This window comes from Molothrus ater, chromosome Z (assembly GCF_012460135.2).
Source record: "Molothrus ater isolate BHLD 08-10-18 breed brown headed cowbird chromosome Z, BPBGC_Mater_1.1, whole genome shotgun sequence".
Taxonomy (NCBI): domain Eukaryota; kingdom Metazoa; phylum Chordata; class Aves; order Passeriformes; family Icteridae; genus Molothrus; species Molothrus ater.
The window spans coordinates 19,033,174-19,048,204 of record NC_050511.2 but is presented as its reverse complement, the minus strand read 5'-3'; the positions used below and the strand labels follow the sequence as shown (position 1 = coordinate 19,048,204).

Sequence of the window (15,031 nt, the reverse complement as noted above, 5' to 3'; positions counted from 1 at the left end):
GCCTCAGGAGGGGCGGGCTGCAGCATCAGCGGCACTGACCCCCTCCGCATTCACTCCCGGTCCCATTCCCATCCCCGCGCCCTGTCGGCATCCTCATCGCGCATTTTCCCACCTCCCGCACCCGCACCCGCACCCCCCCCCCCCCCCCCCCCCCCCCCCCAGCGCTCTCTGACCCAACCACCGCCCCCTGTCGGGTCTGCTCTCCATCGGCCGGGCTCCAGCCTGGCTTTAAATATTTCCGAGCGGGATGCCAGCCCCTCCTCTCCTCCTCCTCCTCCTCCCCCTCTCCCCGCCTCCCCTCCCGCGGAGCAGTCAAGAGCCGGCGGCGCGGCTGCCCCAGCCGCTCCCACAGTCGGGCGAGGGGTGGCGCGGCAGGAGCTGTCCAACTTTTCAGCACAGTTTCCTCGCCGCTGCCCTCAGGAAGGCGGCAGCCGCCGCCCCTGCCCGCACGCCCGCCCGGCGCGGCCCGACCGCCGGCAGCATGGAGGCGGAGAGCAGCAGCGGCTTGTCCGCGATGCCCAGCGGCAGCGACGGCGGCAACGACGGTAGCGGGGGTCTCAAAGCCCCGAAGCATCTGTGGCGGCAAGATCAGCACTACCCACCGCAGCTGCGACAGCACCAGTTCCTCCAGCACCAGCAGCACTCCGGGCAGCCGCCGGCGTCTCCCGTGTCGCGGGGCCGCTGCCTGGCCGGGGCTCGCGTCAGGCACCGCGGCTACTCCGACACGGAGCGGTACCTCTACTGCCAAGCCATGGACCGCGCCTCCTACGCCGTGGAGACCGGCCACCGGCCCGGCTTGAAAAAATCGCGGATGTCCTGGCCCTCCTCCTTCCAGGGACTCAGACGGTAGGAGAGGGCTTGGCCCAGCGCTCCGGCCGCGCGTGTGGGGGGTGCGGCGGAGGAGCGCCGCTCCCGGCCGCGGGGACGGGATTCAGCGGGGTGGGCACCGCGGGACCCCCGTCCGACCGGCCTGCCTTCCGCCGGCGGCAAGGATAAGGAACGGGCACCTACGGTTGCGGAGGCTCCGAAAGGGAGGTGGGCTTGGGGTGCGCAGCCGTGCTGGGGACCCCGGGCTGGGACGCTGCAAGGAACCCCCGGTCAGGGCTCGCCTGAAGCGGGCGTGACCGGGGCACGGGCGGCGCCGCGTCGTCCCGTACACGCCTGTCTGTGGGTGGAAAAGCGGCCACGAAACACGTGGGTGGGAGCGGGACGGCGTCTGTGCGGGCACGGAGCCGTGAGCGGGGCGGGCAGCGGGGCCGCGTTTCTCTGAGCCCGGCGCCGCTCCGCTGCCTCCCCGGCTGCCCCTCCTCGCTGAGCTGCCCGCGCTCCCCGGGAACCTTCAGTGCTGCTGCCGAGCGGGAAGGACGCAATTCGTGTGATGTTTTCACAAAGTTAAAATAATGAGAGCTCTGGGGGGTGGGAGACAGTCTGGCAAATCCAGGGTTAGGGTCCTGTTAGTTTGAATGGGCTTAGTTGAGAAAATAGGCTAATGGTTTCTTAGCCAGAGGGAGGACTCCGTCATCTACTAGTCTATTGTTCCCCTTTAAATGAGCTGTGGATTTATTTTTCAGTGTGTAGCTTACCAATGCCTATTTTACCCTTGACGGCTGTAACAGGCATCTGTTTTAAAATAAAATTCTCTGTCAAAATCAGAAAGATGTTGAATCTGAAAAACCAATTTATTATTCGGACTTCATATTTAGTAGCTGGAACCACTTCCTTTGAGTAGAGAGACACACGCTTGCACTTGAATTTTAAGCAGACATTGTGAATAAAGGATTTATGGAGAGAATGGTGGGCAGAGGGACAATACTTGATATTGAGGGACTCTGTAGATTTTTGATTTCTTGGATAATCAGATTTTTATAGCGTGATATGCTTGATGAATAAATAATAGAATCCTTTCTCAATGAAGATTGCTTTGTGTGTTTCTGTGGTGCACACCGCATTCTTTATTATGGAGCCTTGGCCATAAATCTGAAAAAGACATACTTGAATATACTCTGGCAGTGTTAGCTCTATTTCTGCCTAACAGTAACTTCATGTCCACTTCATATATGATTAAGAAATAAAAAGAGATCCAGCAATTGTAAACTAGAACTATATTTTCAAATAAGTAATCTTTAAATATGTCTTTTAATATCTTTGATTTCCACACAGCTGTTCTGTTGCTGCGCATTTGTATCCCTTCTGTAAACTCGTTCTTGTCTGAAGTTAATGATGTTAAATTTTTCACCATGTAAGATTGGAAAGAAAAAATAAGATTCAAAAATTAACAAATGTTCAATTTAAAGCTTTTTTCAATACATTCCTGTTTCTTTTATATAAAAAAAAAACCCTCTAGGGGTCTAGTATTTTTGACCTTTAAGACTGAGTGCAGAATTTCTGTTTTGTAATGGCAAAACAGCTTAATTTTTATATATCATAATGGTTGGCTTGAATATATTCAGCATTATTCCATAAGTGATTAATTATTGAGGGGGTACTAAGTCAAGGTGGAAAGGGAGAGTACACATACTATTTCTTCTATTAGGATTTCAGGGCCATTTTTAAATTACAATTCACGTGACAGCTGTTTAAATGGGAATTAAAACTTCAATCTGAAGTTTCAATATGAAACTTCAATATGAAAAGTATTTTTGTTTTTTAACTCTTCATTCTATTTCTATTCAATTAGCATAAAAATGTTGTTTTGACAAGACATGCTGCTTAACTGAGGTCACTGAATTTTATTTTAATTTTATGGGGTTAGTAAAAATGCTTCAGATGTGCTTCCCTTTTGGAAGTAGTAAAGCAAAGAAGAGTAAAGAAGTTCAATATAATTCACCATCAAATGACTTTCTTAGAATAAAGTCTCGCAGTAAAACATCTTGAATGAAGCAAACAACTATAGTATGGAAACACAAAGTGAACTGTAACAAATTGCTTTACAAATATATTCAAGAAATATCAGAAAAAGGGTGGTCTTTCCAGGACTTTCATTTCAAGGTTTCCATCAATTGCTACTTTCCCCCGCTTTTTTGCATAAAAAGCAAAGAAAAATATCTTCTTATTCTTGTAAAAGCAGTGACTTGCAAAAACCTCCAATATTTTTGTGGCAGACACCTGTCCTTTTAGAAGTATTGCAGTTCCCTTTTCGTATTTAGACATTTTTATACTTCTCCCCTATTTGAACTGTTTTCAAAAGAACATTCCTGAATGGATTTCTTTCCTTTGGATTTATTGTGGTGTAAGGAGACAAGCTTGTATTTCAGAGGACCTCAAATTACTCTGAATATGGTAGGTAAAACTGTGTAGAACTGGGGAAAATTGCATATAAAAGTATGGAAGATGCATCAAAAGATAGGGGTAGTATAATACACTGATGTCTCAAATGTCAAAAAATTAAATCCGTGTAATTGTTTTTCCAGAATTTATTTTGTTTCACTCTACACATATCACATTTCTGAAAACCTCAATGAAAACCATAAAGGACACTTAATAAACCAAATATGCAACATTGAAGTATTTTCTCTTTTAAGTTTGGTAGAGAACTTAAAAATATGTAACAGTTGTATTTTTCAAAAGAAATGAGAAGGAGAAATTACATATGTTACAATTTGAGTTAGAACTGACTAGTACATCTTTATTCAAACTGAAGAGAATTTACATTTAAAAGGCAAAATCAGCTAGCATAGATTCTAAACTATATTAGTTGAAAAACACTATGTGCTTGTAGTTTGTGATACTAACTACTGCTTATAATCACTCCAATGCTTTCTCTGTCTCTTCATGAGCATCACTAACTTTGCACTCAACTTATTTAGAACACTGCTGTAGTGACTTCAAGGAATACAGCAGCATTTCTTTATACAGAAGGATATGTCAGGATCATCGACTAATGTATTTTGCATAAAAGTCAAGATTATTCGTGCATTTTTAAATTAGAAGGTAAGTGTTTTTAATTCATATACACAAAAGCTGCACAAAAACCAGGATAGTCAAGAAGATGATTGTGATTATCTGTGATCTGTGATCCGGGGGTTTTTGCCAGTTGTTTACTGTGTGGTCTTGTGCAAGTCATTTAATCTCTCTCTGACAATATTTTCTCTTATGTAAAAGAAAAACAGAAACAGGGTAATTACAGATTCATGCTAAAGTGAATTTTTAGATCACAGAACAAAAAGAACTATGTAATAATAAATAGCAGTCGTGGAATTGAAAAATAAATACTTTGAAAAATAAATACTACTCAAATAATTTTCTAGTCAATAACACAAAATACTCCGTGTAATAAATTAAGCTACTGTGGTTATCTTCATAAATTTCAGGTACTTCTTCACGCATAATTAGCACTGTTGTGTGGTCTATATACACAGGCTAGTTGTTTAAAGAAAACCCCACCTGGGCATTTTTAAAGTCCATTAGTCATATGTCAATCAAATCATCTTGCCATATCATCTTTCTATGTTCTATTTTTCACTACTGAAATTTCAGACTGAAAAAATTAGAGAACAAACACCATCAGTCTTAATTCCACTAGTCGTGGAATTTCCCAGGATGTTGTATACTTAAAATAAATCTTAGTCTCCTAATTTCTTTTTGTCACGTTTCCCAGGCAATTATTATTTTACAATATGTCCTCTGTAAATTTTATCTCCAGTGTTGTTTTGGCCTAGGATTTCACAAAAACAAATTTTCATCAGTGCTTAAAGATAAACATCCATGCAATGGGGAGGCAGCACTAGGTTTTACAATCCAGTAATCCTTGTGTTTGTTCCCTATTGCTGTCTGTTTAAAAAACTAATTTCATAAGTGAAAAAAAGTTTAAGAAACTACTTTCATTAAAATTAGTTGCTGTCAAAAAAATCTACTTGCTCTCTTTCCATTTCATGTATGGGACCCGGTCTGACCAAGTAGCATTCATTACTGCATTGCTTACATATGAAGATTGCTCTAAAGTATTATTTTTCTTGAAGTGTCAATCTTGTCCTTATACCACCCAATAATAGCTAATAAACCAGAATAACTCTCAAAATTGAATGCAGCATAATATTTCTGTTGCCCAGAGGCTTTATTCTCTATTAGGAGAAGAAGGGAAGTTTATGAATTAGTGTCTCAACTTTCTGAAGTCTGGGATATTGTATACCACTCTAATAATTTAGATAGATTAACTCTTGGGCTTTGTAGCTACATATGGAGCTATAAAAAGAGTAGCTACTTTGCAAATCTGTTTGGTTCTCCAATAAAATGCACTCTTTCCATCCTAGGCCCCATTCCTTCCTCCTGCTTGGTTTGGAAAGCTCCTCTTCATCTATTATATCTTAGCTACTTCCACACAGACAAAGGAAAAGGAAGAAGAGTGTTTTCTAACTTACAGGCCCATAAATAACACTCTCAGAATTTAGCAGCAGTTTCTAATTTAGAATTTTTTTGTTTACTTGTTTGGCAGTGTATTATTGCTTTGTTTACTACTACAGAGTACTAGCACCCAAGATGTTAAGATAATTGGCATATGGTATCCCTACTTCAGAGACACAAATAAATTTTATGTCTTAGTAAACATTATTGAATTACTGTTCTTTTTAATTGTATGTCAAGATAAATGAAATAAGAAACTCATGTTGTCAATATTTTAAATAAGTGACTGTTAAGTGTGTTATTTTCATGTTTTGAAAGGCTTACATTTTCTGATTGTTAAGAGTTGTATGACCTGAACTATATGAGTAGCATTAATTTTCATGCTGCTGGAACTTGTAAAAATACGAGCTTTTAAAATTCACATATTCAAATATATTTTAATATGAATGTTGCTGAGAATGAATGGTTCAGATTTCTTAATTTAGTAAGTATACACCTAATAATTTAACAGGACAATTTCTTCATAATCAAACAGAGAATAATCAAGATTTAAACACTCTTTAAAAAGATGTGGCTATATGAAGTTCTACTTAAAATTATTAACATAACTGTTTTATATATTCCTATATTTTAAATAGGCGTTAATATAGCAATATTATTTGAGTATTAGTGAAGATGTCCATTGGACACACAAGCTCATGGTGCAGGTCAGTGGTGCTCAGCTGATGTTGTAAACATGTGGAGACAGGAGGTGCGCAGTTGAAGAGTAATTTAGATGGAACTTTTGTGTAAAACACTAAAAGAACCTTAGTAGTTTTCTTTAAAAGTCATCTTCAACAGAGTTAAGTAATATTAACTGCATTGTAGACTTTCTTTAGAGAAGACTTTGGAGCTAGCAGGAGAACCTGTGAGATTCATGTTAAAACTATGAGTGTGAGAGGAAGCTGAGGACATACAAGAAAGCATGGCAATACTATTTGACTGCTAAATAGTTTGTCTCAATGGACAAGGTCCAAGAATGAATTTCTTGCTACTGGAAGGCGAAGGTTTAATGAAAAAGAGTGTTGGACAAACATCACTCTGTGTCAGTTGACAGGGTGATCTGAAAGTAGGTTGGTCCTTGCCAATGTGAAGAATGTCAATGTTCCTTCCCCATCGTCAGTATAAGGTATTCAGCAGATCTAGAAGAGATTAGCTTTATTTTCATGAACAAGAATACAGGTTATTTCTTAGAACAAGAGGATTTTTTTGGTAATAGAGTGGATCTGCCACCATCTCAGGATCAAATCCAAAGCTCTTCTTGTAATCTAAAGAAACTAGATTCAGTAATTAGAAATTAAATTTAGTATTGTGTGTTTAGACTGCGTATTTAAAGGTGACAAGGTGACAGTAACATTTGATAGTAGGAATGAAAATGTGCAGATAAGATTTTAAATTCTGTTAATGTTTATTTTGATCCTGTTACCTGCATCTCTTCCTTGATGGGCCTTGAAGGCCCTAAGTTACATATAGCAAGGATTACAGGAGGGAAGCAATAGCTGTCTACTAATAGCAATTACTAACAGCAGTTGGTAGCTAGGACATGTCCCACATTGTTCATTCTCCAAATTCTTTTCAGAGGTATCTGTCCTATCTCCTGTGTGTTCCTAATGTTTTAGTGTGCTCTGCTGTGGAGATGTCAAACTAACCCTTTAGCTTAGTAATGTGGCTGCCATCGCACATATGTGCCTGGCTACTTTCAGTTATTTTAAATAGGTCTGTATTACAGTGTTACATGACAGTATTTGTGCCAAAGTTGCAAAGTATCTTTTAGGCAAAGTATCTTCCAGTAAAGAAAAATAACCACACATTGATGATAAATAAGACAAATTCACCTGCTCAGGTGACTTCGCACATGCAAGCAAATATGAAAGGGCCAAAGAGAAATTATGGATATATAGCACTTTACAATCATGGAATCATGGAATGATTTATGTTGGAAAGGACCTCTGTAAGTCACTTGGTCCAACCATTGGTCAAAGAGGGTCTGTTGAGAACAGATTGCCCAGAGCAGTGTTCAGTTCAGTCTTGAACACTCCCAGGAAAGGAGGTTCTACAGTATCTCTGGACAAACTACTTCAGGATTTGACTATTCCATGGTAAAACGCTTTTCCACAATCTAGTCAGAATTTGCTGTGCTCTGACTTGGATCTTTTGCTTCACATGATATCACTGTGCACTTCCAAGAGACTCACTCCATCTTCTTTGAATCCATTCTCTGATCAGGGAGGCAGCATAGTTCCCTTGGTGCAGTCTTACAAATGTGTAATAGCAATTTCACAGGTCTACGGGGAAATGTAGTGTTCTTAGTGTTGTTTTCAATGCCATTTATTACATACACAGCAAGAGGAATGACTGATTCCTTTGGTAGATTAGTTTGCATAGACTATCCCCTCACTCGCTCCTTGTCTGGGATCTGTAACATCTCTCTGATTTCATGGGGAGAGTTCAGCTGCAAGAATACTCAGGAGAAATAAAGACAGGAAAATACCACTGTGATTTCCAATCAAATAGTTTGTTGAGGACTTTAATATCTCTCAGAGATGTTATGAATATTTCCATGCTTGTTCCTCTTGCCTTGGCCCAGGTGATCTAAGGCCTATACAGCTTCAGACAGGAAAAATAAGCATGATGGGAATGGTTTTCTCTGGCCCATCCATCCACCCTTCTAAGTCCAGAAATTAAAACAATGAAAACCAAACTTCATTCAAAAATCTCTGGTCCAATACTTGAACCTGTGCTCTGACTGCTGAGCTTGACTTTCTGTTACCTCCAGTTTCTGAGGTTTCAGTTATGCCATTCTAAGGTTTTGGTTTTCATGACACAATGCCATGAAAATTGAAGATTGCAAACTGGGTTTTGAAACCCCAATTACTTTTTTCTTTTTGCCATTGGCATTATAAGCTCTTCCAAAAGATGTTTCAAAATTTGGCCTCCCTGGGAAGAAATTGTTCTTGACTGTGCAGTGTAGAAAACTTCTCATAAGCTTATCTCACACAACAAGAGAAGCCTAGAGGGGAAAAAAAGTGCAAAAATCTACCATATTTAAGGACTTGAAAGTCACTAGAAAATTCAAAATGTATGTGATAAGAGCTTAGCTTGGTTTAGTTGTTCCTCCTGGACCAAAGTCTTAGAGCATTATTAACACAAAAAAGTAGTAGTGTAAAATGAGTGCTTGGTCATATATGAGGGGAGTAATAAAAACCTCAAAACATCCAAGAATGATTGGGTGTATATTTGAACACACACACAAAGACAACTAAAACAAATTCAGTCACAGAGAATTAAGTCCAACTCTGTAAATTTAGAGGGGTTCAATTAATAATAAGTTCTTATTAAATACAGAGCTCATGAGGCAAATGTTTATTTTCCACTCTTCTAGGATATGTTATAACAGAGGGGTGAAAATCTCATGTCTGATTCTGGAACTGAGAAACCATTGGATGATCATCACTCAGTTATCACTACAGTTTTTCAGACCTGTATTTTGGCATGTAGTCACGTTTGTGCTTGTTTACATCAGATGATCATAAAAAGTAATGAGAGTCAGAGCAGCTGCTATTCAAATAACCTTTCCTGTGTTTTGGAAAGGTAATTAGTTGTTTATCTTCGTTTTCAATTATTTCCTCTACACCCATAATTTTAGGTTAAACTCATAAACTTCCTCTGTTTTTTTATTTATTTTTTTCTCTCCACTTAGGAAATGAAATAGCATCAAGTACTTCAAGGCAAAGTTAGGTTCTCAAGAAACAGAATTTTTATAGAAGTGAAAAGACATGCTACTAGTGAGAAAGTAAATGGAGGAAGGATAAACATTCTGTTGATCAGTTTTACTCACTGTTATAATATCGAATAAAAAATACCACAGATTTGAGGTGCTTTTTTGTGGATGCACTTGTGGGTGCTCTTCTCTCTCTCCCTCTGTCTCTCTCAAACATTTGAGTGAACATAAAATAAAACATTACTAATGTCCTATCCAATGACAGGATAAAGGGTGGCTGGATGTACATATGTGCTCCAGGAACTGATGCTCATATAATTTCCCTCTTTCTACTTACAAACGTTAGATTATCAACAAGTCAATTTCTCTATGCAGGAATGTTCTAGGAATTTTTAGGCATAATCTGTGCTTGGCTGAGAATAAAACCAGTTCACAGTTGAGATAGGCATTTTATATATTTACATTGTTTGTAGGGTTTCCCATGTGTGAGCAGAAAAATGTCTCTGGGATATTTAACATTACAAAAATTTCACTAAGATCTATATTATTTTCATCAGTGAGTAAGGAATGCTTGCCTGAATTTCTAATTTTCTTTAGCGTGACTTAAAAAAAATGCTAAAGAAATGGATAACATTAACAACTAGTAGCACTCTGAGGACACTAAGAAACAAAGATATTGGATAGAAATTGATAGGAGGAAACAGAGCCTACCACTAAATCTTCACTAAAATTGTCTGGCAAGTCTCACCCTTTTTTGGCCAGTGTTCTCACTGGCTTCTGTCAGTCTATCTCTGTAGTGATTTGTTGTCTTTCCTTAGGAAATAAATAAATTTACAGTCATGCTTAATGACTATAACTAACTGTTGCTAACAGTAACAGGAAGGGTGCCCAGCTGGAAAATATAAATTTTCCTAGTGTAGCCAACAGAGCAGTTTAGATGTATGGCAGGAGATTGTTCTGAGCAAAGTAGTTTTCCTCCCACCTTATACTGCCAGAAACTTTACATGTCATCAGGAAAGTAAAACTAAGCTAGTTTCCTGTGTTGATCTCCTGAAGACTATCAGATTTAAGAAGGATTTTGTCTTAGCATTGTATTTTTCTTTTGGAAAGGCTGTACAATATTCAAAGTAACTTTTTGTTAAGGGCATAGCAGACCTTTTATATAGAAATTCTAAAACTGGATGGCAAAAAATATCATCAATTTATTGGCTTAGAATCCTAAAGATGAGAGATTTCATAGCTGGAAGAGAGCTCATAGCAGAATCAGCTGTACCTGTTGCAGATATTTTCTTTCTTGCTCGCTTTCTTGCTTTCTCTTGCTTTCTCTTCTTCTTTGTCTCTCTCTATTTCTTTTTCTCTCCCCCGTCTCTCTCTTTCTCTCTCTTTCTCTCTCTTTCTCTCTCTTTCTCTCTCTTTCTCTCTCTTTCTCTCTCTTTCTCTCTCTTTCTCTCTCTTTCTCTCTCTTTCTCTCTCTTTCTCTCTCTTTCTCTTTCTCTCTCTTTCTCTCTCTTTCTCTCTCTTTCTCTCTCTTTCATTCCCCTCCCCCCCCACCCCCCCCATTTTTGGTGGTCTAATCTGGTACTTCCTTTCTTCTACATCATTCCCATTTTTAACCCATACCTTTCCTTTCATTATGTAACATGTCCAAAACTGTTTCAAACCTCTGCGCTGGATGTGCATGAAGCAGAGGCCTATACAGATTTTTTTTTATGCAAGGTATGGCTCATATATTTACCCTAGTTTGATGAATGATTTTTTTTCCCAACAGCATGGAAGTAGTCTATCATAAATGGTTTTTAATGCACAGTAATGTGAAATGCTCTTTAATAAAACTGGTACCTAATGCTGAAGTTCTGCAGTTTCTACCAGTTGTGTTCTTGCAAATCCCCAAACAGATATCGAGTACTTTGAGCTTGTGAAGCATGAAAAATGCCTATAATCAAAACAGCTTTATTTACATCAAGTAACATGTAGTATAGGGTCTGTAGGAAGCCCTCTTAGATTGCTAAAACTTTTGATGCAACATTCAGTAGTCTATAAACCTCTAGAAGAAAAGCTTGGAACTTGATAGTCCTATTAAAATAGCAGGCAAACATTGATGCTATAGCAGTAGTAGAAGTGTTAGTGTAATATAAGTGCATTTTATATAAATATAAAATATTGGTTTTGGTTGGGTTTTTTTAATTGAGAAATGCATGCTCAAAGGAAACAATCTAAGGAAGTAACTTGAAGTGCCTCTTTTCTTGGGGTGAAATATAAAGAAAATAATTAAATTATTAATCATTAAATTCTTATGTCTATTTAATAATGTAGGAATATAGCATAATCCAATGAATGGAAACAACTGACTAGTCCTTACATGGATCACACTCAGAAGCAAAATTATATCAGCAACATTTCAACTGTAAAAGTTCTCTATACACTTGTCCAGAATGAGCATTAAATCTTTTTAGACCTATTTAACTTTTAATGAGAAATTTTAATGAGAATAAATGTGGTTGAAAAATTAATGACTAGATCAAGGAAGAAGAAAATTATCAGATATGGCAAATATTTTTTGTATTGCTTTAGAAAACCTTGGTGCCCATAATGCAAATTAAAATAGTTGTTTCTATCTAAATTTAAAGAACCTATCTTTTGTTAAATTTATAGCTGCCCTTAATAAGAGTAAGGAAATGTGATGTGTAATTTTAAATACAGGTCAGGGAAAAAAACTTAGTTTGAGATGATGGTAACAAAACTGAAAGAGCTAGGAAATTAAGCTGATACAGAAAATTAGACTAATGAGCAGATTGAAACATGCATGCATTTTCTGTCCTCAAAATATAGGATATTCAAAAATTTTTATGGGTACATAAATTGGATATTAGCTGAAAAATTACACTTGAGTAGATGTCAATTTATTTCATATTACAGAACTTAGTCACTTATATTCTTGCTTTATATACTTTGGATTAAGTTTAAGGTAATGCATTTTTACTGCGTGCCAGATAGTGAAAAATACATACTTCTGCTTCCACGACTACTTCCCCTTCCAAGAGCTATGTGTAATAAGCTAATTGAAGTCCAAATTTCAGTAAACTTTGTCCATTTAGAATTTTCAACAGGGAGGTGGTAAGACCAAGAGTGCCCAGAGCATTGCTGTCTTTACAAACTTATTTCTAAGGAAAAATGCTTCTGTTAGAACTAAAAGATTTTGGTTTAATATGAGCCTTAACATTGCAAAGCCAGCTTCATCACTTGTGTGCTCTTCTCATCAAATAAAAAAGGAGAATCAAAAGAGAGTTATCCAAGATAAAATTCAAATGGTTCTAGCATTTTTTAGCTGTATAGTTTTATTCAAGTAAGAAACTGAATGCTTTTTCAGGATGCTGCTCTGTGACAGCAGGTTTTACAGTCATTAGCGATTGATATGATGGACTGAACACATGTTTTAAATGCCGGGTATCAAGTAAGAATTCTAGTAGCAATTTACCTCCATTCTTACTCCAGCTCAAAGGTACTGAAGTGTGAATTTTTGTTTAATTTATTAAATTATTTAAATTTATTTACAGATTTTTGATTCTCCAGTTCTACCCTAATTTGCAGCTCAGAAAAAAAAAAAAAGGTTATTGTTGTAGATGGAAAAAAATTCCACAACTTTAAATTAAAATAATCAATGAAAATTAATTATGAATATCTCAGTATGAACTTCATGTTCTGAAGAGTTGAATGTATTACAAACTTAGCAAGCAATTATTTAAAATGCCCTGGAACAGCTTGTTTGCAAAAAATATGTTTAAAGTGAGTGGCAACTTCTAAAGTAGAACACCCCATTTTCAGTAGAAATATAAATAAAGATGCCAGGGCATCCTGTGCTTTTTGCTGGTTTCCTAAGTGCAAAGACTTTGACACAACAGGTGTAAGTCCTTCGGTATCTGATCCCCACTGTTGTAGTTTCTTGCCTGTAAGAAAGGATATATGTCCATCTGATCAACTCTTACCCCATATGTGAAAACTCTGTAAGAAAATCGAATATGTTTGTGAATATGTATGCCTCAGCAGGAAAAAATATGCTTAAAGACAGACTAAGGTACTATTAATGTTCTGTTTTCAAAGTTCTTACCATGATATACATATAAAATTGCATGTCTTGAGCAGAAATCAAAACATATAAAACACTGACTGATATTGAATAGTTTGGAAATGTTGAATTCTGCTTTTCTGTCTGTTATTATAGGTAATAATGATGATTAACTGATTGTGTACTGAACATATACCCATTTCCTTGCTTCTAAGAAATTGTTCTAGGACTTACATAGCTATTTTAGTTTATGACATGGATTGTATTAACATTAAGGATGGTATCAGAGATTAAAAAATAAGTTACTTTTGAAATACTTAATTTTCCAGCTGGATCTTTCAGCTTTAATTTTACTTGTGATTGTATCTTCCTCAACATACTTAGTGTCTCTTTTTGTTATTTAAATATTATTAAATTTGGTTTACCCTAAGTTTAATTTTATACATCTTAAAGAAGATAATTTCATTTCTATAATGCTGTTATAAAATTTAAAAAGTGTTTCTGAAAACTGTAGTTAAAATAACTCCTTTTTCAGTAATTCCTAAAATCCACATTAATAAAATCTAATGCAGTGATTATGCTATTTTGGTGGATCTGAAAGGAACTGGATTAAGTCCAGAGAATTTTTAGTGTTGCGTTTTTATCATAGATTTGTTTAGATTGGAAAAGGCCCTTAAGATTGTTGAGTCCAACTACTAATCCAGCACTGCCAAGTCCACCAATAAACTGTGTCCCCAAGGGCCACATCTGCATGTCTTTTAAAAATCTCTAGAGATGGTGACTCAGTCACTTCCCTAGGCAGCCTGTTACATTGCTAGACAACGCTTTTGGTGGAGAATTATCTACTAATATCCAAACCATTTCCTTTTGTCCTCTCACTTGCTACCCAGGAGAAGAAGCCAATCCCCACCTGGCCACAGCCTCCTTTCAGGCAGCTGTAGAGAGTGATAAGGTCACTCCAGAACCTCCTTTTCTCCAGGATAAACACCCCCAGCTCCCTCAGCTGCTCCTCACTGCACTTGTGCTCCAGACCCTGCCCCAGCTTGATTGCCCTTCTCTGGGCTCTCTCCAGCTCCTCAGTGTCCTTCTTGCAGTGAGGGCCCAGAGCTGGACACAGCACTGCAGTTAGCTCATGTTCAGCTGATGTCACCAGCATTCCCAGGTCCTTTTCCACTGTGCAGATTTCCAGCTGTGCTGCCCCAGACCTGTGGTGCTGTGTTTGGTGTTTTTGTAATTCAAGAGCAGGACCTGGCACTGGGCCTTGTTGAATGTTGCACCATTGGCCTTGGCCCATTGATTCAGCCTGCCCAGATCCTTCTGCGGATCTCTCTGCCTTCCAGCAGATCAACAGTCCTGCCCCAACCCCATGCCATCTGCAGAGTAACTGAGGCCACACTCAATCCCCTTGTTCAGATGATCAATAAAGACATTACACAGGACTGGCCCTGATACTGACCCCTTGGGAGCACCAATGGTGACTGGCTGCCAACTGGGTATAGGTCTGTTCACCTCCACTCTCTGGGCCTGGCCATCCAGACAGTTTTTAACCTAGGAAAGAGTGATCCATCCAAGTCTTGAACAGCTGGTTTCTCGAGAAGGATACTGTAGGAAATGGTGTGAAAGGCTTTACTGAAGGCCAGGCAGACAACATCCACAACCTCTCCCTCATCCATTCTGCAGGTCTCCTTTGTTGTAGAATGAGATCAGGTTGGTCAAACAGGAGCTGCCTTTCCTGCCATGGAACTGATGCTGGCTGTTCCCAACCCCCTTGATTGTTCGGTTGCACTTGCTGTAGGGTAACATTCAAGATGATCTGGTCCTTGACTTTCCCTGGACTGAGATCAGTAGTACCCTAGGTCCTCTTTCTG

At 38.7% G+C, this 15,031-nt stretch overlaps 1 protein-coding gene across 1 annotated transcript in view; it reads left to right on the top strand.

Moving 5' to 3' along the window:
- Nucleotides 1-420: 420 nt before the first annotated feature.
- PDE4D (phosphodiesterase 4D) overlaps nucleotides 421-15,031 on the top strand; it is a 354,668-nt gene continuing 340,057 nt past the window's right edge. The window contains exon 1 of the mRNA XM_036402843.2: nucleotides 421-846. Coding sequence (XP_036258736.1) covers nucleotides 482-846 — 365 coding nt within the window. The 5' untranslated portion in view covers nucleotides 421-481. The remainder of the gene's footprint in view (nucleotides 847-15,031) is intronic.